This window comes from Ranitomeya imitator, chromosome 2 (genome assembly GCF_032444005.1).
Source record: "Ranitomeya imitator isolate aRanImi1 chromosome 2, aRanImi1.pri, whole genome shotgun sequence".
In the NCBI taxonomy this organism is placed as follows: Eukaryota; Metazoa; Chordata; class Amphibia; order Anura; family Dendrobatidae; genus Ranitomeya; species Ranitomeya imitator.
In genome coordinates, this window is record NC_091283.1 from 738308331 (window position 1) to 738332278 (window position 23948).

The following is a 23948-nucleotide window of genomic DNA, read 5'->3' on the forward strand; positions in this document are numbered from 1 at the left end:
TCTAAATTGCCTTCCTCCTCTGATTTGGTGCCATTGTTCTTCCAGCATGTGGTTCGTTTACATGGTATTCCAGAGAATATCGTTTCTGACAGAGGTTCCCAGTTTGTTTCGAGGTTTTGGCGAGCCTTTTGTGGTAGGATGGGCATTGACTTGTCTTTTTCCTCGGCTTTCCATCCTCAGACTAATGGCCAGACCGAACGAACCAATCAGACCTTGGAAACATATCTGAGATGTTTTGTTTCTGCTGATCAGGATGACTGGGTGTCCTTTTTGCCTTTGGCTGAGTTCGCCCTTAATAACCGGGCCAGCTCGGCTACCTTGGTTTCGCCATTTTTCTGCAACTCTGGGTTCCATCCTCGTTTCTCTTCAGGACAGGTTGAGTCTTCGGACTGTCCTGGTGTGGATACTGTGGTGGACAGGTTGCAGCAGATTTGGACTCATGTAGTGGACAATTTGACCTTGTCCCAGGAGAGGGCTCAACGTTTTGCTAATCGCAGACACTGTGTGGGTCCCTGACTTCGTGTTGGGGATCTGGTTTGGTTATCTTCTCGTCATATTCCTATGAAGGTTTCCACTCCTAAGTATAAACCTCGTTTCATTGGTCCGTATAGGATTTCTGAGGTTCTTAATCCTGTGTCTTTTCGTCTGACCCTTCCAGATTCTTTTTCCATACATAACGTATTCCATAGGTCATTGTTGCGGAGATACGTGGCACCTATGGTTCCATCTGTTGACCCTCCTGCCCCGGTTTTGGTGGAGGGGGAGTTGGAGTATATTGTGGAGTAGATTTTGGATTCTCGTGTTTCAAGACGGAAACTCCAGTATCTGGTTAAATGGAAGGGTTATGCTCAGGAAGATAATTCCTGGGTTTCTGCCTCTGATGTCCATGCTCCCGATCTTGTTCGTGCCTTTCATGTGACTCATCCTGGTCGGCCTGGGGGCTCTGGTGAGGGTTCGGTGACCCCTCCTCAAGGGGGGGGGTACTGTTGTGAATTCTGTGGCAGAGCTCCCTCCTGTGGTCACAAGTGGTACTTTGGCTGATTCTCTCTGGGAGCTTCCGTTTGTGGAGGAAAGTGGTACTGCGGCTTCTGAGTTTCCTCCCTCAGGTGATCTGTTGAGGTCGTTAGGTGCTTCTCTACTTAACTCCACCTAATGCTTTCATCCTGGCTTCCTGTCAATGTTCCAGTGTTGGACTTGTTTTTCCCTGGATCATTCCTGTGGCCTGCTGCTCTGCATAGCTAAGTGCTTATTTGCTATTTGTTTGCTATTTTTTCGGTCCAGCTTGTCTATTTGTTTTGCTGGAAGCTCTGGGACGCAAAGGGTGTACCTCCGTGCCGTTAGTTCGGTACGGAGGGTCTTTTTGCCCCCTTTGCGTAGTTTTCTTTAGGGTTTTGTGTAGACCGCAAAGTTATCTTTCCTATCCTCGCTCTGTTAAGAAAGTCGGGCCTCACTTTGCTGAATCTATTTCATCCCTACGTTTGTCTTTTCATCTTATTCACAGTCATTATATGTGGGGGGCTGCCTTTTCCTTTGGGGTATTTCTCTGAGGCAAGGTAGGCTTATTTTCTATCTTCAGGCTAGTTAGTTTCTCAGGCTGTGCCGAGTTGCATAGGCAGAGTTAGGCGCAATCCACGGCTGCCTCTAGTGTTGTTTGGAGAGGATTAGGGATTGCGGTCTGCAGAGTTCCCACGTCTCAGAGCTCGTTCTATGATTTTGGGTTATTGTCAGATCACTGTATGTGCTCTGACCGCTATGTCCATTGTGGCACTGAATTGCCTTTCATAACACACAGCCCACAGTATATTGCACAGCCCACATAGTATATTGCACAGCCCACATAGTATATTGCACAGCCCACATAGTATATTGCACAGCCCACATAGTATATTGCACAGCCCACATAGTATATTGCACAGCCCACATAGTATATTGCACAGCCACATAGTATATTGCACAGCCACATGACGCGCGTTTCGAATATGTTTCTTCGTCTTTCCCTGACGAAGAAACATATTCGAAACGCGCATCGGGCGCACGCAGGACTCAGTCTCCCCCTGAAGGCAGCTCACCTGCGGTAATTATTAACCAGCTAGTGTCTATGTAAGCTTATCTGCGGCGATGGTTTGACCGCTGAAATTATTAACGAGCTATCATATATTGCATGTGGGTACCTGCTTATATAGCAAATCAATAAAATGCAGGTTTTTAACCCACGGTTTTCCACTGCAACGGGACACATATTTTATGCGGTGAGCTGACATCATTCCCATCTACCCCGCTGTACTACAATCACTTTTTTGCACTTTGTCACTTTATAAACATTGAGTGAATATATTCTCAAATTACCTCATTTTCCACCTCGCTGTGTCTTAATCTTCTTATGCACTTTTGTCACTTTGTTTGATATACATGTTGCTGCTATATATACATTTTTGTGGTGTATTAATTTTTTAGCACTATTATTATCTAGGAAAATTATATATGTAAACTTTATGAGGTTTTTGCACTGTTTTTTAGATTTTTGTATAATAATCCTCTTCAGTGGATATATAGTCTTATTTTGTCGGGTTTCACTCTAAATACAATATTTTCCTTTTTGTATTTCACAAAATAATTTTTTTGGTCTATTATTGACCTCTTTTTATTTTATTTTTTTGTGTTATATATAACAAAAAAATTTTGGTTTTTTGTTAGTACAGCGTAAAGGTAATTTTTTCCTTGGTGGGTTGCTACCTTCATTATTAGGGACCTCTGGGTACTATACAATAGTACCTGCGTTTTTTGTATTATATATTTTTATTCATATAATATATATATATATATATATATATATATATATATATATATATATATGTGTATAAATTTTTTTACAAAAACTCTTTTAATGTATGAATTGCCAATATATTTAATAAAGGCATATTATTGATCATAACACTGTGGTACTCTCTGGCGATTTCCTATCCTGTGGTGGTTAGGTGGTTCGGTTCACATAGTATATTGCACAGCCCACATAGTATATTGCACAGCCCACATAGTATATTGCACAGCCCACATAGTATATTGCACAGCCCACATAGTATATTGCACAGCCCACATAGTATATTGTACAGCCACATAGTATATTGCACAGCCCACACAGTATATTACACAGCCCACGTAGTATATAGCACAGCCCACGCAGTATATAACACAGCCACGTAGTTCCACATAGTATATAGCACAGCCACGTAGTATATTTCACAGCCACGTAGTATATTGCACAGCCATGTAGTATATTGCACAGCCCACATAGTATATAGCACAGCCACATAGTATATTCCACAGCCCACGTAGTATATAGCACAGCCCATGCAGTATAATACAGCCACATAATATATTACACAGCCCACACAGTATATTACACAGCCCACGTAGTATATAGCACAGCCCATGCAGTATATAACACAGCCACGTAGTTCCACATAGTATATAGCACAGCCACATAGTATATAGCACAGCCCATGCAGTATATAGCACAGCCCATGCAGTATATAGCACAGCCCAAGCAGTATAATACAGCCACGTAATATATTACACAGCCCACATAGTATATTGCACAGTCGACGTAGTATATAGCACAGCGACATAGTATATAGCACAGCCCATGCAGTATATAATACAGCCCACATAGTCCCACATAGTATATTGCACAGCCCACATAGTATATTGCACAGCCCACATAGTATATTGCACAGCCCACATAGTATATTGCACAGCCCACATAGTATATTGCACAGCCCACATAGTATATTGCACAGCCCACATAGTATATTGCACAGCCCACATAGTATATTGCACAGCCCACACAGTATATTACACAGCCCACGTAGTATATAGCACAGCCCATGCAGTATATAACAGCCACGTAATTCCACATAGTATATAGCACAGCCACGTAGTATATTACACAGCCCACTTAGTATATAGCTCAGCCACGTAGTATATTCCACAGCCCACGCAGTATATAGCACAGCCCATGCAGTATATAGCACAGCCCAAGCAGTATAATACAGCCACGTAATATATTACACAGCCCACGTAGTATATTGCACAGTCGACGTAGTATATAGCACAGCGACGTAGTATATAGCACAGCCCATGCAGTATATAATACAGCCCACATAGTCCCGCGTAGTATATAGCACAGCCAAGTAGTATATTGCACAGCCACGAAGTATATTGCACAGCCGACATACTATATAACAGACAACGCTGTATATAAAACTTCCCAAATAGTATATAACACAGCCCACGCAGTATATAACACAGTCCACGCAGTATATAACACAGCCAATGCAGTATATAACACTGCCCACATGGTATATAACACTGCCCACATAGTATATAACACTGCCCACGTAGTATATAACCCAGCCCATGCAGTATATAGAAATGTGAGCACCATATCCCTGTTAAAAAAAAAAAAGAATTAAAATAAAAAATTGTTATATACTCACCCTCCAACGGCCCCCGGATCCATCCCAGGCCTTTCCCGCTCCTCGCGCACCGCTCCGGTCCCAAGCGGCAATAACACGTGATGATGTAGCGGTCTCGCGAGACCGCTATGTCATCTCCAGTCATTGCCGCAATGCATTATTGCGACCAGAGCAGCGCGCGAGGAGCGGGAAAGGCCTAGGCTGTATCCGGGGGCCGTCGGAGGGTGAGTATATAATGATTTTTTTTATTTTTTTTTTATTATTTTTAACAATATATGTTTTTACTATTGATGCTGCATAGGCAGCATCAATAGTAAAAAAAGTTGGTCACACAGAGGGTTAACGGCAGCGTTAACGGACTGCATTACACCGCATTATGCTGCGGTGAAAGGCAGTCCTTTTAATGCTATGTGGGCGCTGACTGGGGTTTTGGAAGTATGGAGGGGGCACTGACTGCAGGGGAGTAGGGAGCGGCCATTTCACGGCCGGACTGTTCCCGTTGCTGATTGGTCGCGGCCAGCTGGCGACGACCAATCAGCGACACGGGATTTCCATGACAGACAGACAGACAGAAAGACGGAAGTGACCCTTAGACAATTATATAGTAGATAAGCGGTTCCTGCACCTATGTGTGCCTCACATGACAAAAGAGTTTTGTTTCTACTGGAAGTAAACAGTGACAGTCTCCTTAAAGAGATATTTCCATCTTAGCCTTTTATGGCTAAGAAAGGTAATAACTAAATCCAGCTCAGTCCACTTGAAGTTGGGCTGCAGGAACAGCCAATAAAATATGCTGTTTCTGTAACATGCATCAAAATGAATGGGAATTATAGGAGCTTGTAACACAGAGCTACAGCTATAGATGAAAGTGGCTGAGACCAGTGGTCAGAGCTGTACAGAATTATTACGGTATCGGCTGTGGAAGGTTCAGATGGGAATAACATTTTAGATGACAAAGTAGAAAGTTGTCTAACATTCCATCATAAATTAACCTTTCTTTTTGTTCAACCTGAGAGAATATGTTTTACAGTATATTTGTCAGATACGATATACGTTAATCTGGTTAATGGCAACATACCGACCTCAACATTGAAAAAGAAACACTAGCATAATGGGTCCTGGTATTGTTATTTTAAAAAATGGCCCCTAGGACACTTTGGAGAAACCGACAAAATAATGTTTCCATAACGAAATCAATGTAGCAATGAGCTGTTAGTGTATCCAGAATGAATAGTAGAGGAGTGCAGCTATCATACATTATACTACACCATAATCCTGGAAGTCGGACATTCCGTTTTAAAGGCCTTTTCATGGCGTTCCACATGTGATATCCAGACAGATTTCTGGCTATTTCATCCAACACAAAAGTGTAACTCATTGCTAGAAAAGGATAGACCTCCTTTCTAGCCTCCATTGCAGTCTTTCTCTGTGGCATGATAGTTGAGAACCGTTGCGTGAAAGCTATGCAAACAACTTCTGTTTGGTGTAGACACTGTGTATTGTGCTGGGTTTAGTATGCGACATCCAACTTCACTTGCAGCACAGAATGGATAAATCATGGAACCAGTGGTACAGCCATTTCTCCAAAGTGTCGCAGGAGCCTTTTTTTAATGTATCAAGCATGTCAAATTCTAACATACCTGAGGCTTTGTTCTCAAGTCTCCCAAACAGGGCCGGACTGGGACGAAAATTCGGCCCGACATTTGAAGTTACCCAGGCCCACATGTCACATGATGACTTTATAATATCTTTGTACACTTGTAGGTTACAAGAAGTGAGGGGAGTGTAACACAACTATATAACATATGATTACAGCTGTATCCAGCATTACAGCTCAGTCCTATTTATTGCTTTTAGTTGCAGTACAAAGAAAAGCCGCTACTTTACCTACATAACTGTATCTTGTAGATAATGAAGGGATGAGATGACCAAAGACTATGGAACCTCATTCTGATGCTCCATAAACTTTGCCTAACGCCACTTTTGGTTCCGCTGCGCAGCACGAGACCCGGTGACTCTGAAGAACGGTGACATCAGTAATGTCACCGCTCTTCAGATATTCCGGGTCTTGTGCTGAGCTCGGCGACTGTGAAGAGTGATATTGTTACTACCGTCACCCCTCTTCATAGTCGCTGGGTCTCTCCAGGTCTGGGCTAGTAGTGGGAATGTCTGATAGACACCTCTCCATTACTTACACCAGGGATTGATAGCAGCCGACATTACGCAGCTGACATCAACCCCAAAAATCATTACACATACCAGAATTAAATGCTCTGGCGGCTGGGAAAAGCAGTAGAGTTAGTGCTATTCCCAGGTGTTAACTACAACTGTCATCATCCTTTCCTCATCTCCCTGCGAAGCATTTCTGTTGTATTTACATGCGCTGATCTCAGGCCACTAAACAAGTGTGATGACAATACTGAAGTCGTTCGATTGTTTCCCGGCCTCTTTACACCAACTGAGAAAGAATGAAGGGAACAGAACAATCACAATTAGATCAATCTGTCCCCATACAGTATCATGTTATCAGCAGCATATCTGCAGTTTACACCGGCGATGTGCTGCTGAGAACAAGGATTTCTGTTCCCACATAAACAATTCCATCACTCAAAGAATAGGCAGCATTTTGCTTGTTTAGTATAATACACCCCATAGTCCTCCATATATTATAATGTGCATCTCAGTCCTCCATATAGTAAAATACACTCCTCAGTCCTCCATATAGTAAAATACACTCCTCAGTCCTCCATATAGTAAAATACACTGCAATCCCTCCATATAGTATAATGTACTGCCACAATCCTCCATATAGTATAATACACTCCTTAGTCCTCCATATAGTACAATACACTCACAATAGTCCTCCATATAGTATGCTACACTCCTCATAGTCCTTCATATATTAAAATACACTGCAATTCCTCCATATAGTATAATACATGCAGTCCTCCAAATAGGACTCAGTCCTCCAAATAGTATAATACATTCCTCATAGTGCTCCATATAGTATAAGGCCCCACCATTGTCATCCATATAGTACAATTCACTTCCCATAGTATAATGCACTCCATATTTCTTCATATAGTATAATGTATTCCCCATAGTCCTTGATATAGTATAATGCAGCCCACATATAGTATAATGATGCCACCCCAGAGTATAATGCAGCCACCCCACAGAATATATTGTAGCCCCAGAGTATAATGTAACCCCCAGAGAATATAATGCAGCCCCCTCATATAGTATAATGCAGCCCCTGCATATATATGGTAGCCCCCTCATAGAGCATAGTTCAGCCCCCATAGAATATAATGTAGCCCCTCCATAGAATATAATACAGCACCCCATAGAATGTAATATAGCCCACCTCCCCATAGAATATAATACAGCCCCCATAGAATATAATACAGCCCCCCCATAGAATGTAATGCAGCCAGCCACCCATAGAATGTAATGCAGCCAGCCCCCATAGAATGTAATGCAGCCAGCCCCCATAGAATGTAATGCAGCCAGCCCCCATAGAATGTAATGCAGCCAGCCCCCATAGAATGTAACGCAGCCAGCCCCCATAGAAGTCTCAACTGCATTACGAGGGAATAGTAGCATACACTGGCTTATTTATTTATAATCTTTAGATTATGACCAAAAGGGAAATGTGTTTTAGTTGTCATAACAATGTATCAAAAGTAAACATTACCTGTTTTCACCTCAAAGTCTATGTAACTGTGGGATATATGTCGATAATGTTTGTTACCCATCTCGTCCAGAAAACAGCAGTACCCTCCACTGTTCACTTCTGAAACGTTCACAAGAGATTTGTGGAACACCTTGCCGTGTAGGAGGCCTCTATTATGCGTTTTGTGAAAGTCACTGTCTGTTCCGTTCCCCAAACGTTTTGTCTCAGTGCAGTTTGGGTTTCTTTCCCTAGTATGACTCCAACGTATGGTCACTTGTTCATGTTGTTCCTTTGGGTGTCCAGTGATGGTGCATGTGAGGCTCACATTCTGTCCTGCCGGACAAATATACTTTATGTATTGAGCAGATAATGAGTATGCATCTATCTGATCTGGAAGAAAATAAGAAAACAAAGCAGATTGTAAGTTTAAATTGTAGAAATTTGTGAATCTCAGGCATCTGAAGAAGATTTCAGTTTAAATGCACCATGACAAAGATTTTTGTATCTAAAGATATTTACAGATATTATATATAGTTTTAAAACAGAATACTTAATAAGGACGGTTCAGAAGTAAAAAATATAAACCATCATAGCGTTATTGCATATAATCCTATTAATAATAATAGAAAAATCTTAAAAAGTTATAAAAAAAACTTATTGTGCACTTTTACTCTTTCACTATTCCACATCTGAAATATGTAAATTGAAATGATTTGAATTTGGTCAGGTCAGACTTAAAGGCATATTCCGGGGAGATTTAAAAAAAAAAAAAAATGGTGTACTGTTCCTGCACTTATACACTATAAAGAGGAGATGCCTAGTGCACTTTAATTATCTTTATAACCCTTGTAATTCCCCGTGACAGTAGCTGCTCCTCACTGCTCCCCCTCCCATCTGGGACATTACATCACACACCAGTGGGCATCTCCCCCTGTAAGGAACAGCCAACTTGAAAAGAGGGGGCACGGCCTGTGGCAGACTGTACCTAGCTGCCTGTACCTGATATCTGCCTTTTTTAGTCCAATAACGGGGCCTGCTCCCTTCTAGTCGCGGTCATGTCACCAAGAAGATGCAAGTACAGCTGTGATCATGTGGATGCTTTTCTCAGGCTGAGGAGACAGGTAACAATCCAGCATGAAAAAGTTGCAGGGGTCACGACACTATCAAGTTGATATGGTGAAGGGGCTAGTAACCATGGCATGCACGCAACCTCCGATCCTCACAAGATCTCCTTCTCTACTCCCCTCTTATCTCCTCTTCCCACAATCGCATACAAGATTTCTCTTGCATATCCCCCCTACTCTGGAACTCTCTACCACAACATATCAGACTCTCACCTACCACCGAAACCTTCAAAAAGAGCCTGAAGACCCACCTCTTCTGACAAGCCTATAACCTGCAGCAACCACCGATCGACCAAACCGCTGCATGACCAGCTCTACTCTCACCTACTGTATTCTCACCCATCCCTTGTAGATTGTGAGCCCTCGCGGGCAGGGTCCTCTCTCCTCCTGTACCAGTTATGACTTGTATTGTTTAAGATTATTGTACTTTTTTTTTTATGTATACCCTTCCTTACATGTAAAGCGCCATGGAATAAATGGCGCTATAACAATAAATAATCATACTGAATAAACCAATGCAGTGCTCTGCCTCTGCTCCCTGTATGACACATGGCAGGATACATTATGCACGGTCATAGGTTGTACAGCAGAGGGTCAGTGTGTATTTACATCTTCTTGTGGACATGACTGCTACTAGAAGGAGCACACCCCTGTTCTCGGACTAAATAGAGACCTATGTCAAGTTACCCGATTTTAATCAATATGTGTACTTTGATGAACGCTTCCCTTTAAACATTGGAAAGATCTGGTCATTACATCCCGTTTACGAGAAGATTTCACAATTGTTTGACCTCCTTTTAGGGAGACCACAAATGAACCAGCGACATACTTGTACCGCTGTTTTGTCATTGGTTTTTATTTGACATGTCTGCATGTTCCGACAAAAGTCTGTGCTTAGGAGTAGGTTTTCTAAAAAAAGAAAATGAGAGTAAATTAATGAACGTATTACTTGCTTTATGCTACATAAATAAAGGATTTTTGCACTCCTTGACTTGTGAGCAAAATAGTCTATAAAAGTGGTCTCTGGTTTGGAGAGCTAAAAGCATTTTATTACCTACTGCTTTTAACAGAATATTTTTCCTCTGTCACAAAGGAGAAAACGCTATTTAAAAGTCTCTACAAATGAGGTCATCTTTCACATAGACCGCCAAATATGTGCAAAAAAAGAGCCCTAGATCTAAGCATAGAAATCAGCTGAGAGGGCTGGATGGCCTCACTGCCATACTGTGCACATAACCAACTGTTTGAGGCATTATTCAGTTGCCACAATAGCAACAGAATTTCTTTCAAGACATACCATAATTCTTTTGAGATTTTAAGTTCTATGATCCAATCTAAACTGTGCATATTATATGTGGTAGCTACATTTCTAGGTGTTACTGGTATATAGCATTCTTGAAAACGTAGCACTATTGACATAAGTATAGCTTATTCTAAAGGTACCTTCACACTGACCAACTTCACAACGATATCGCTAGCGATCTGTGACGTTGCAGCGTCCTGGATAGCGATATCGTTGTGTTTGACACGCAGCAGCGATCTGGATCCTGCTGTGACATCGCTGGTCGGAGCAGAAAGTCCAGAACTTTATTTCGTCGCTGGATCACGCAGGGCCGCGTTTAGTAACCCAATGTTTACCCTGGTTACCAGTGTAAATATTAAAAAAACCAAACACTTCATACTTACATTCCAGTGTCTGTCGCGTCCCCCGGTGTTCTGCTTCCCTGCACTGTCAGCGCCGTCACCGCTGTGCTTTACGGCCAGCCGGCGCTCACAGTCAGTGCAGGAAAGCACAGCGACGGTGGATGCGACAGACACCGGAATGTAAGTATGTACTGTTTTTTTTTTTTTACATTAGCACTGGTAACCAGGGTGAACATCGGTTTACTAAGCGCAACCCTGCGCTTAGTAACCCGATGTTTACCCTGGTTACCAGGGGACTTTGCATAGTTGGTCGCTGGAGAGCTGTCTGTGTGACAGCTCTCCAGCGACCACACAGCGACGCTGCAGCGATCGGCATCGTTGTCTAGATCGCTGCAGCGTCGCTAAATGTGACGGTATCTTAAGCTTGCTCTAAGGATGCCAGACTAACTAGGAGATAGCTGCATGAGTCTTTAGGCCCTCATCAGCACAGGGCTGGAATTGGTTGGCTGTATGGAGTGGGGCTCCGAGCCAACCAATTACAGCCCTGTGCTGATGAGGGCCTAAAGCCCAAAACACGTGTCCACAGGTAGGAATTGGTTGGCTGTGTAAATTTAGAAACTAATCCGCAGCATTGCACGCTTGGCGGTTCCAAGCGCTGTGGATTAGACTGGGGTGGAAAGAGATGATTTGCATAGCTCCGCCTACTGCAAAGGATTCTGGGTAAACCTGCTATTCTTTGTATTATGCTGCTTGCAAGTACTTTCCGTTTCAGGAAAGCATCCACTATGTATTTCCTTTAAGTAGAGGGCTTTTCGGTCTCTTTCGTCCCGCTACATTTTGCCCAACTTGGGTCTCTCCCTAAGGTGGCTAGCATATATGTATCCTTTCATAGTGTAACCGTAGGAATGGCCATAGAAGTTGGTGTCTTATGTCTTAGATCCCCACTTTTCAGAATTAAACTAGGAGTTCTTGTTCTGTGATGAAAGTAAACTCAAAGCTCCAAACAGAGGGAGGAGATGAGAGGGCAGAAGGAGTACAAAGCTCTTTGAAATAGCAAGAAATCAACTAATACACTGTCAAGCAATGTTCACCTATTGCATTTTTGCTTTGTTTTTTAGCTGCTTTTTATGCAAATTAAAAGGTGCTTTTTACAGTAGCAGCCAAAGTTTTGAGAAATCTCATGTTCATTTTTTTCCTGGCTAAATTGGAAAACTACTGTGTTTTTGAAAACTGCAGCATGTCACTTGTTTCAGCCATTTTGTAGCGTTTTATAGCCCATATAAAGAAATGAGTAAGTGCTAAAATGCAGCAAAATTGCCGCTATCAGCTTTTGAAGCCTTTTTGGGGAAAAAAGCAGGTACAGCTTGATGTGAAACCCATTTATTTTGTGATTTTTTTTTCTCCTGACTCAAAGTATAGTTTAATTAAGTTAGTGAGAAGTGTAGAAGTAAACAATGCCCTACCAATGTGTTAAGTAAACCATGCCTGACCAATTCAACTTCCCCCTGACGTTTTTACATTTGGAATTGTGTATTTGCAAATTAACCCATATAACCTTAGTTCATAGCTACACTTCATACATTAATACAGCTTTTTTGTTAATAGTCACAATTTTTTCAGACAGAAAAAAATATTTTCCCCTAAATAATTTTTCCCCAAAATGTTTTATGGTTTCACATATATCTTGCATTGGTGGCTTAATAAATTGTACTTTTTATGCTTGCAAAGTGGAAGAAAAACTGAACTTTGGGATTCTAGACAATAGAGCAAACAATGAAGCTATAAAATCTGAAAAAAGGCAGCCCAAACTACATTTTCGCTGCAGCTTTTTTACTGCCAGGAGATCAAGTTTTGGCTGCAGAAAAAAAACGCAGTAAAAAAGCAATGTATAAAAGAAAGCACTGAGAGCAAGACAAGAGTACGGCCAGCTTACCCGATTGTCTCTTCCTCTTGGTAACCAACTTATTAAAAACAGGGATCAAGGAATATCCCATTAAGCTGACTATGTACAGTAGTGATAGACATTGAAAGAACCCTCTGCCCTGCTCTATCCATGTTTTTGGCCATCTTGTATATTGAGCTTATTGTTCTAAACCGCATTACAGGATGTTTCCTAATCCTAGTTCCTTAATGCAGAACAACTGTTGATACAATTTAGACGATGAGCACACAAGTCATAACTACTGCTTTTGTCTATCTTTGCTTGTTGCTAGATATTCTTACAGACGTTGCTTTTTTAGATTATGAAGTCTAAAAAGATCCTACTGAAGATTTACAAAACAAACCTTTTTTTTTTGCCAGGCACCCCCTTCCCGGCAACGTGTCTGAAAGTCTGGCATAGTCCTCATGCCCACTAAGGTTGTGTGCACACGTTCGGGATTTTTCGAGTTTTTTTCGCTATAAAAATGCTTAAAAAACGCATACATATGCATCCCATCATTTAAAATGCATTCCGCAATTTTTGTGCATATGTTGTGCATCGCGGTAAAAAACGCAGCATGTTCATTAATTTTGCAGATTTTTTGTGGATTTCGCACTATGTTATTGCATTGGGAGCCTCTGGAAAAGAAACGCAAAAAAATGGCGCAAAAACCTCGAAAAAAAAAAACAGTGAAAAAAAACGCACTTGGATTTCTTGCAGAAAATGTCCGGTTTTGTTCAGGAAATTTCTGCAAGAAATCCTGACGTGTGCACATAACCTAAGAGTTTTTACAGTGTATTTTTTGCTGAGTTTTTCTTAAGAAACAATCTGCGTTTTAGGCACACAACATTTTTTCACCTTTTTTTTCTGCAGCCAATATCTGGCCTCTTAGCAGTAAAAACAAATTTACATTTGTTTTGTTTATAGTACATGATTAGTAAAGTTAGTTTTATTTACCAATATTGCAGTAAAAAAAAAAACTGCAAAAATGCAGCAAAACCTATTAACTGCTTTGTTGCAGCATTTCTACACGTTCTCTTTGCTTTCAATGGGCTAAAAACATGCTGCAAAAATGCTGAAAGAATTACATGCTGACTGAATTCGAGCACTGCACCATTTTTTTTCATTGGCATCATGTCAATTCAACACTTTTGCAGCATTTCTTCACCATAAAAAGCAATGAGAAAGTGCAAAAATGCTTCAAAGAACACAACAAACTTTTTTTGCTCTGCTTTTAGTGAATAAAGCGAATTTTATTATACATGTACTGTAGGCAAATCACAATGTAATCCACACAAAAAAAATGCAGCAAAAACACAGCAAAACTTGCATTATTATCACCAAGAGAGCAGGTTTTGGCAGCAGAAAGAAACGTTGTGTCTAAACAAAGTCTTTGGTGTCCCTTGGGACAATGTCATTGTGCCCTCCATCCATCCACTTTAGAGCATGTAGTCGTTTGCCGCCGTCTAATGACCAATGTAATTATATGCTTTCATGTATCTGAAGCAGTCATTATCATTACCCATCATGCCTCTTTCTGCAACTTCTCCTATTTCCTTTCCTCACATCCTTTCTTTCTGGTCAGTGCCATCTTGGTAGAATTGTGCATAAGAGCTAAAGAGAATATTCTCCCGTTTCCTTTATCCTTCATCCTCCATCTTTTATGTTATCCCTTCATCTTCTCTGACATCTCTACATCACCATTAAGGTACAGTGAGTTAACTACCTAAAGGTTCATCCACTGCATCTTCCTTCCTGGACCATCTACATGCAGCTGGTCAGGCAAGAGAGGCGAGGAGGGGATAGCGAGTTAGGCTTCTTTCACACTTCCGACTTCCGTCGGCAGGCGTCTGTCAGAATGCGTCATTGCGACGTATCGACGGATATCTGAAAAATAGTGGAGAACGGATGCAGCGAATCCTGTGTCGTGACGGATGTGTCGAATTAGGCGCTGCCTGAATTTCAATGTGCAAAATTAGAGAGAGAGAAAGAGAAAGAGAAAGAGAAAGAGAGAGAGAGAGAAGATTCCCCTGACTAGAAAATCCTTCCCGGCATGCTCAGAATAGAAAAACGGGATACGTCACTGGATTCCTGTTTTTCACGGTCAGCGACGGATCCTGCGTCCATAGGCTTCCATTATAGCCAATGAAGGACAGCGCAGGACCTGTCACTGAGCGATTTTCTGACGTGCAGGAAAAACATTCCTCTGAACGTTTGCTCCGCCCGACGGACAACTATTTTCCGACGGATCCAGTGCACGACGGATGAAACGGATGGCCATCCTATCACAATCCATCGCTAATACAAGTCTATGGAAAAATTTGCAGGATCCTGTTTTTTTTTTTTTTAAAATCGACGTATTTTGACGGGAGCTAAAAGACGTAAGTGTGAAAGAGGCCTAACCGGTTTACAACTGCTTGTACAGAGATCCATGCTCACATCCCTCATACACAACTCACCTACGTACATTGGTGGCAGAATAGGCATACATAATTAGTGCTACCAGAAGGAGCTAAGCTTCGCACACACAGAAACGAGACTGAATCCCTAAGGAGGGTAATCTCCATATGAAGTCAAGGAATGGGGAGTAATAGTATGGCTTATTAATGCAAGTCATGTGTTAATGTGCATTTATTTTGTTTAAAAAAATATTGGTATTCAGTTTGTAAGCAATGACCTCCATAGCAAGGCTCTGGTACGTGTCAAACACCTAAAGGTTATCACAATAAAGTGGAAGGTGAATTGGAGATAGAAAATGAACGATCTGAAAAAGCCTCCAAAACAGGAGATACTAATCAATCTCTGTCTGTATGTGTCAACCAAGATATGAATCAATTAATTTCAAGGGAACCTGTCAGCAGGATTGTGCTCAGTAACCTACAGACAGTGTCAGGTCGGCACAGTTATACTGATTACAATGATACCTGGGGTGATGAATTCTGTCTTGTGGTTGTTGTTTAATCTTTATTTTCAGTTTTCTGTCAATGAGATTCTCATGCCCCGGGGCGGCCTGTGGGGGTCTTCATGTGGTGCTCTGATTACATATGCATCTGTATGGCTTATGTTGCCGATAGATGCTATTGTGCAGGTTCTTTTTTAGTGGAGACAATTTTTTTTTTCCTCTAGCGAAATGGCACCGGCGGTGGCGTCTGCGCGGTATCTGTTATGGACCTGGTGGTTAGGAGCACACGGAACGACCTAATGGTTAAACTAACACAGGACAAGCTTTGGGAAGTGGGAGCTCTGCTGACCGCAACCCCTAATCCTATCACACACACTAGAAATAGCCGTGGAGCGTACCTAATTCTGCCTAGACGCCTCTTCACAGCATAAGAGCTAACTAGCCCTAGAGATAGAAAATAAAGCCTACCTTGCCTCAGAGAAATTCCCCAAAGGAAAAGGCAGTCCCCCACATATATTGACTGTGAGTTAAGATGAAAGTCACAAACACAGAAATGAAACAGGTTTCAGCAAAGGAGGCCAGACTTACTAAACAGACTGAGGATAGGAAAGGTATCTTTGCTGTCAGCACAAAAACTACAAAAAGACCACGCAGAGTGTGCAAAAAGACCCCCGCACCGACTCACGGTGCGGAGGTGCCACTCTGCATCCCAGAGCTTCCAGCTAGCAAGGCAAAATCATGATAGCAAGCTGGACAAGAAAACAAAGAACAAATAATTAACCAGCAGGGACTTAGCTTCTGCTGGGGTAGACAGGTCACCAGAAAGATCCAAGAGCGAACTGAACCAGTACAAGAACATTGACAGCTGGCATGGAGTAACGATCTGAGTGGAGTTAAATAGAGCAGCCAGCCAAAGAATAAACTAAGTCACCTGTGGAAGGAACCTCAGAACCAGCAGCTCCACTCACAGCCACCAGAGGGAGTCCATGGACAGAACTCGCCGAAGTACCATTCATGACCACAGGAGGGAGTTCGATAACAGAATTCACAACAGTACCCCCCCTTGAGAAGGGATCACCGAACCCTCACCAGAGCTCCCAGGCCGATCAGGACGAGCCAAATGAAAGGCACGAACTAGATCAGCAGCATGAACATCAGAGGCAAAAACCCAGGAATTATCTTCCTGACCATAACCCTTCCACTTGACCAGGTACTGGAGTTTCCGTCTCGAAATACGAGAATCTAAAATCTTCTCCTCCACATACTCCAACTCCCCCTCGACCAACACCGGGGCAGGAGGATCAACGGAGGGAACCATAGGCATATGCGTATCTCCGCAATAACGACTTATGGAACACATTATGGATGGCAAAAGAAGCTGGAAGGGCCAAACGAAATGACACAGGATTGAGAACTTCAGAAATCTTATACGGACCAATGAAACGAGGCTTAAACTTAGGAGAGAAAACCTTCATAGGAACATAACGAGACGACAACCAAACCAAATCCCCAACACGAAGTCGGGGACCAACACAGCGCCGGCGGTTAGCGAAACGTTGAGCCTTCTCCTGGGACAATGTAAAATTGTCCACCACATGAGTCCAAATCTGCTGCAACCTGTCCACCACAGAATCCACACCAGGACAGTCCGTAGGCTCAACCTGCCCTGAAGAGAAACGAGGATGGAAACCAGAATTACAGAAAAAAGGCGAAACCAAAGTAGCCGAGCTGGCCCGATTATTAAGAGTGAACTCAGCCAAAGGCAAGAAGGACACCCAATCATCCTGATCAGCAGAAACAAAGCATCTCAGATATGTTTCCAAAGTCTGATTAGTTCGTTCGGTTTGTCCATTTGTCTGAGGATGGAAAGCCGAAGAAAAAGACAAATCAATGCCCATCTTAGCACAAAAGGACCGCCAAAACCTCGAAACAAACTGGGAACCTCTGTCCGAGACGATGTTCTCCGGAATGCCATGCAAACGAACCACATGCTGGAAAAATAATGGCACCAAATCAGAGGAGGAAGGCAATTTAGACAAGGGTACCAAATGGACAATCTTAGAGAAGCGATCACAAACCACCCAAATGACCGACATCCTTTGAGAAACAGGGAGATCTGAAATAAAATCCATGGAAATATGCGTCCAGGGCCTCTTCGGGACCGGCAAGGGCAAAAGCAACCCACTGGCACGAGAACAGCAGGGCTTAGCCCAAGCACAAGTCCCACAGGACTGCACAAAAGAATGCACATCCTGTGACAAAGAAGGCCACCAAAAGGATCTAGCCACCAAATCTCTGGTACCAAAGATTCCAGGATGACCAGCCAACACTGAACAATGAACCTCAGAGATAACTCTACTAGTCCATCTATCAGGGACAAACAGTTTCTCCGCTGGACAACGGTCAGGTCTATCAGCCTGAAACTTCTGCAGCACCCGCCGCAAATCAGGAGAGATGGCAGACAAAATTACCCCTTCTTTAAGAATACCCGCCGGCTCAGGAGTCAGGCACAAAACTCCTTGAAAGGGCATCAGCCTTCACATTCTTAGAGCCCGGAAGGTACGAAACCACAAAATCAAAACGGGAGAAAAACAGCGACCATCGAGCCTGTCTAGGATTCAACCGTTTGGCAGACTCGAGATAAGTCAAATTCTTGTGATCCGTCAAGACCACCACGCGATGCTTGGCTCCTTCAAGCCAATGTCGCCACTCCTCGAATGCCCACTTCATGGCCAACAACTCTCGATTGCCAACATCATAATTGCGCTCAGCAGGCGAGAACTTTCTAGAAAAGAAGGCACATGGTTTCATCACCGAGCCATCAGAACTTCTTTGAGACAAAACAGCCCCTGCTCCAATCTCTGAAGCATCAACCTCTGTTATGAAAGGCAATTCAGTACTACAATGGACATAGCGGTCAGAGCACATACAGTGATCTGACAATAACCCAAAATCATAGAACGAGCTCTGAGACGTGGGAACTCTGCAGACCGCAATCCCTAATCCTCTCCAAACAACACTAGAGGCAGCCGTGGATTGCGCCTAACTCTGCCTATGCAACTCGGCACAGCCTGAGAAACTAACTAGCCTGAAGATAGAAAATAAGCATACCTTGCCTCAGAGAAATACCCCAAAGGAAAAGGCAGCCCCCCACATATAATGACTGTGAGTTAAGATGAAAAGACAAACGTAGAGATGAAATAGATTCAGCAAAGTGAGGCCCGACTTTCTTAACAGATCGAGGATAGAAAAGGTAACTTTGCGGTCTACACAAAACCCTAAAGAAAACCACGCAAAGGGGGCAAAAAGACCCTCCGTACCGAACTAACGGCACGGAGGTACACCCTTTGCGTCCCAGAGCTTCCAGCAACAAAAATAGACAAGCTGGACAGAAAAAATAGCAAACAAATAGCAAAGAAGAACTTAGCTATGCAGAGCAGCAGGCCACAGGAATGATCCAGGGAAAAGCAAGTCCAACACTGGAACATTGACAGGAAGCCAGGATCAAAGCATTAGGTGGAGTTAAGTGGAGAAGCACCTAACGACCTCACCAGATCACCTGAGGGAGGAAACTCAGAAGCCGCAGTACCACTTCCCTCCAACAGAAGCTCACAGAGAGAATCAGCCGAAGTACCAATTGTGACCACAGGAGGGAGCTCTGCCACAGAATTCACAACAAACCTCGACCTGAAACGGGAGCGAAACATCTGGCTGGCACAACACAGGGGCAGAAGAAAAACGACGCTTCAACTCCTGAAAAGCCTCTATGGCCGCAGATGACCAATTGACCACATCAGCACCTTTCTTGGTCAAATCAGTCAACGGTTTAGCAACACTAGAAAAATTAGCGATGAAGCGACGGTAAAAATTAGCAAAGCCCAGGAACTTCTGCAGGCTCTTCACAGATGTCGGCTGAGTCCAATCATAAATGGCCTGAACTTTAACAGGGTCCATCTCGATAGTAGAAGGGGAAAAAATGAAACCCAAAAATGAAACCTTCTGAACTCCAAAGAGACATTTTGACCCCTTCACAAACAAGGAATTCGCACGAAGGACCTGGAACACCATTCTGACCTGCTTCACATGAGACTCCCAATCATCTGAAAAGACCAAAATATCATCCAAATATACAATCATGAATCTATCCAGGTACTTTCGGAAGATGTCATGCATAAAGGACTGAAACACAGATGGAGCATTAGAAAGCCCGAATGGCATCACCAGGTACTCAAAATGGCCCTCGGGCGTATTAAAAGCAGTTTTCCATTCATCGCCCTGTTTAATACGCACAAGATTATACGCCCCTCGAAGATCTATCTTGGTGAACCAACTAGCCCCCTTGATCCGAGCAAACAAATCAGACAGTAGCGGCAAAGGGTACTGAAATTTGACCGTGATCTTAAGAAGGCGGTAATCAATACAAGGTCTCAAAGAACCATCCTTCTTGGCCACAAAAAAGAACCCTGCTCCCAACGGTGATGACGACGGGCGAATAAGCCCTTTCTCCAAGGATTCCTTTATATAACTCCGCATAGCGGTGTGCTCTGGCACAGATAAATTGAACAGTCGGCCCTTAGGAAACTTACTACCAGGAATCAAATTAATAGCACAATCACAATCCCTATGAGGAGGTAGGGCACTGGATTTGGGCTCATCAAATACATCCCGGTAATCCAACAAAAACTCAGGGACTTCAGAAGGAGTGGAAGACGAAATAGACAGCAATGGAACATCACCATGTACCCCTTGACAACCACAGCTGGACACAGACATAGATTTCCAATCCAATACTGGATTATGGACCTGTAGCCATGGCAACCCCAAAACGACCACATCATGCAGATTATGCAACACCAAAAAGCGAATATCCTCCTGATGTGCAGGAGCCATGCACATGGTCAATTGAGTCCAGTACTGAGGCTTATTCTTGGCCAAAGGCGTAGCATCAATTCCTCTCAATGGAATAGGATACTGCAAGGGCTCCAAGAAAAAACCACAGCGCCTGGCAAACTCCAAGTCCATCAAATTCAGGGCAGCGCCTGAATCCACAAATGCCATAACAGAATAGGACGACAGAGCAAATCAGAGTAACGGACAAAAGAAATTTAGACTGTACCGTACCAATGGTGGCAGACCTAGCGAACCGCTTAGTGCGCTTAGGACAATCAGAGATAGCATGAGTGGAATCACCACAGTAAAAATACAGCCCATTCCGACGTCTGTGTTCTTGCCGTTCAGCTCTGGTCAAAGTCCTATCACATTGCATAGGCTCAGGCCTATGCTCAGAGAATACCGCCAAATGGTGCAGAGCGTTGCGCTCACGCAAGCGCTGATCGATCTGAATGGCCAAGGACATAGACTCATTCAGACCAGCAGGCGTGGGAAATCCCACGACATCCTTAAGGGCTTCAGAAAGACCCTTTCTGAAAATTGCCGCCAGGGCACACTCATTCCACTGAGTAAGCACAGACCATTTTCTAAACTTCTGACAATATACCTCCGCTTCATCCTGACCCTGACACAAAGCCAGCAAGATTTTCTCTGCCTGATCCACTGAATTTGGTTCATCATAAAGCAATCCAAGCTCCAGAAAAAACGCATCTACATCACGCAATGCAGGATCTCCTGGCGCAAGGGAAAATGCACAGTCTTGAGGGTCGCCACGCAACAAAGAAATAATGATTCTTACTTGTTGAACGGGGTCACCAGAGGAGCGGGGTTTCAAAGCAAGAAACAGTTTACAATTATTTTTGAAATTCAGGAACTTAGATCTATCCCCAGAAAACAAATCAGGAATAGGAATTCTAGGCTCTAACATCAGATTCTGAACCACAAAATCTTGAATGTTTTGTACCCTTGCAGTGAGATGATCCACACAAGAGGACAGACCTTGAATGTCCATATCTACACCTGTTTCAAAAACCTGACCGGCACATCCAAACATAGACTAAGTGTGAACAGGTGCTGAACCTAGAGTCGCCAACTCGTATATAGTTAAGTAAATAAGGCAGCACACTGCAGCGCTAGAACATGCAAACTTGAAATACGAAATTTGAACTGCATTACTGCACTAGAAATATGAAAAATGAGAGCGTTTAGCGCATAAAAATGGCCAATTTTATGTGTACCTGGTAGCCCCTTTACGGCATCTCTCTTATACCAGGTCCTAAACTTGCCTTACCTCACTGAGAATAAACGTCTCCATCTGAATGGGTACATGTGAAACCTCTTCCTAGACTAAAATTCTCTCTCTCTGTGGAGGGGTATTATTGGAGACGTTTATTCTCAGTGAGGTAAGGCAAGTTTAGGACCTGGTATAAGAGAGATGCCGTAAAGGGGCTACCAGGTACACATAAAATTGGCCATTTTTATGCGCTAAACGCTCTCATTTTTCATATTTCTAGTGCAGTAATGCAGTTCAAATTTCGTATTTCAAGTTTGCATGTTCTAGCGCTGCAGTGTGCTGCCTTATTTACTTAACCATATCTACACCTGTGTCCTGAACCACCCAGAGGTTAAGGGGAAAAGAAAGACAAAACACACTGCAGATAAAAAAAATGGTCTCAGAACTTCTCTTATCCCTCTATTGAGGTGCATTAACACTTTGGGCCAGCTGTACTGTTATGGACCTGGTGGTTAGGAGCACACGGAACGACCTGATGGTTAAACTAACACAGGACAAGCTCTGGGAAGTGGGAGCTCTGCTGACCGCAACCCCTAATCCTATCACACACACTAGAAATAGCCGTGGAGCGTACCGAACTCTGCCTAGACGCCTCTTCACAGCCTAAGAGCTAACTAGCCCTAGAGATAGAAAATAAAGCCTACCCTGCCTCAGAGAAATTCCCCAAAGGAAAAGGCAGCCCCCCACATATATTGACTGTGAGTTAAGATGAAAGTCACAAACACAGAAATGAAACAGGTTTCAGCAAAGGAGGCCAGACTTACTAAACAGACTGAGGATAGGAAAGGTATCTTTGCTGTCAGCACAAAAACTAGAAAAAGACCACGCAGAGTGTGCAAGAAGACCCCCGCACCGACTCACGGTGCGGAGGTGCCACTCTGCATCCTAGAGCTTCCAACTAGCAAGGCAAAATCATGATAGCAAGCTGGGCAAGAAAACAAAGAACAAATAATTAACTAGCAGGGACTTAGCTTCTGCTGGAGTAGACAGGTCACCAGAAAGATCCAAGAGCGAACTGAACCAGTACAAGAACATTGACAGCTGGCATGGAGTAACGATCTGAGTGGAGTTAAATAGAGCAGCCAGCCAAAGAATAAACTAAGTCACCTGTGGAAGGAACTTCAGAACCAGCAGCTCCACTCACAGCCACCAGAGGGAGTCCATGGATAGAACTCGCCGAAGTACCATTCATGACCACAAGAGGGAGTTCGGTAACAGAATTCACAACAGGTAGCATCTATCGCGTTCCGAATTATGCTACTGCGCAGGCAGTGCCATTTTGAGGAAAAAAATTTTTCTAAAGAAATTTATATAACTAATTAAAAATATGGCTATTATAGATCCGATCATGCTACAGCGCGTGATGAATGTAACTTTTTTTTTTCAAAACAATAAGATATACATTATGTAATATAGGGGGTCGGTCACTGAGTTTCACTTTAAAGTACGGTAAAAATTATGTACCGTAGTATGCATAGAGTGATAATGGCAAAGGCTCAGTGCAAGTCCCACTAAATCGGATGATCCCAAATCACAAAATATGAGCATATATCCAATATTTGTGTGCACTTTATTCCTCCCAAAAAGCAATAATAAGAAACATCATAGATCCCAAAAAGGAAGAAATCTCCAGAGTGAACCAGATATACAGGCAGGAAAAATATATATAATAAATGCATCTAAACAGGTAAAGTCAATAGCATCCAAATAGACAAAGGTGTTCCCAATAAGGACACTGAATATTTAGAAAAGAATAACTGCTTTGTCCCAAGGTTGGCCCATACACCTATAAAGATTGCACCCAGCAACTACTGCAGTGCGAAGATTGCATACCATTTTTTGCTCCAGTCAATCATTGTTACATTTATAAAACCTGGTGTGAAATGTTTCATTTCAATGAATAACATGAGAGTCCTAAGTAAGACAAAGAGACGTGTCTCAGGAGACCTTTCTGAAAATAGATCTGGTACCGTGTGCGGAGGATGTAACCGCATACTACGAAGGGGCTGCACAGGAAGCTTA

At 42.9% G+C, this 23948-nt stretch overlaps 2 protein-coding genes across 2 annotated transcripts in view; one reads left to right on the forward strand and one right to left on the reverse strand.

Annotated features, from left to right (window-relative positions):
* The window catches only part of CDH23 (cadherin related 23), a 1839731-nt gene that overhangs the window by 1604581 nt on the left and 211202 nt on the right, over positions 1-23948 (forward strand). The gene's annotated exons all lie outside the window — the stretch shown is intronic.
* The window catches only part of VSIR (V-set immunoregulatory receptor), an 89875-nt gene that overhangs the window by 29855 nt on the left and 36072 nt on the right, over positions 1-23948 (reverse strand). Inside the window, exon 2 of the mRNA XM_069753215.1 lies at positions 8173-8541. Coding sequence (XP_069609316.1) covers positions 8173-8541 — 369 coding nt within the window. The remainder of the gene's footprint in view (positions 1-8172; positions 8542-23948) is intronic.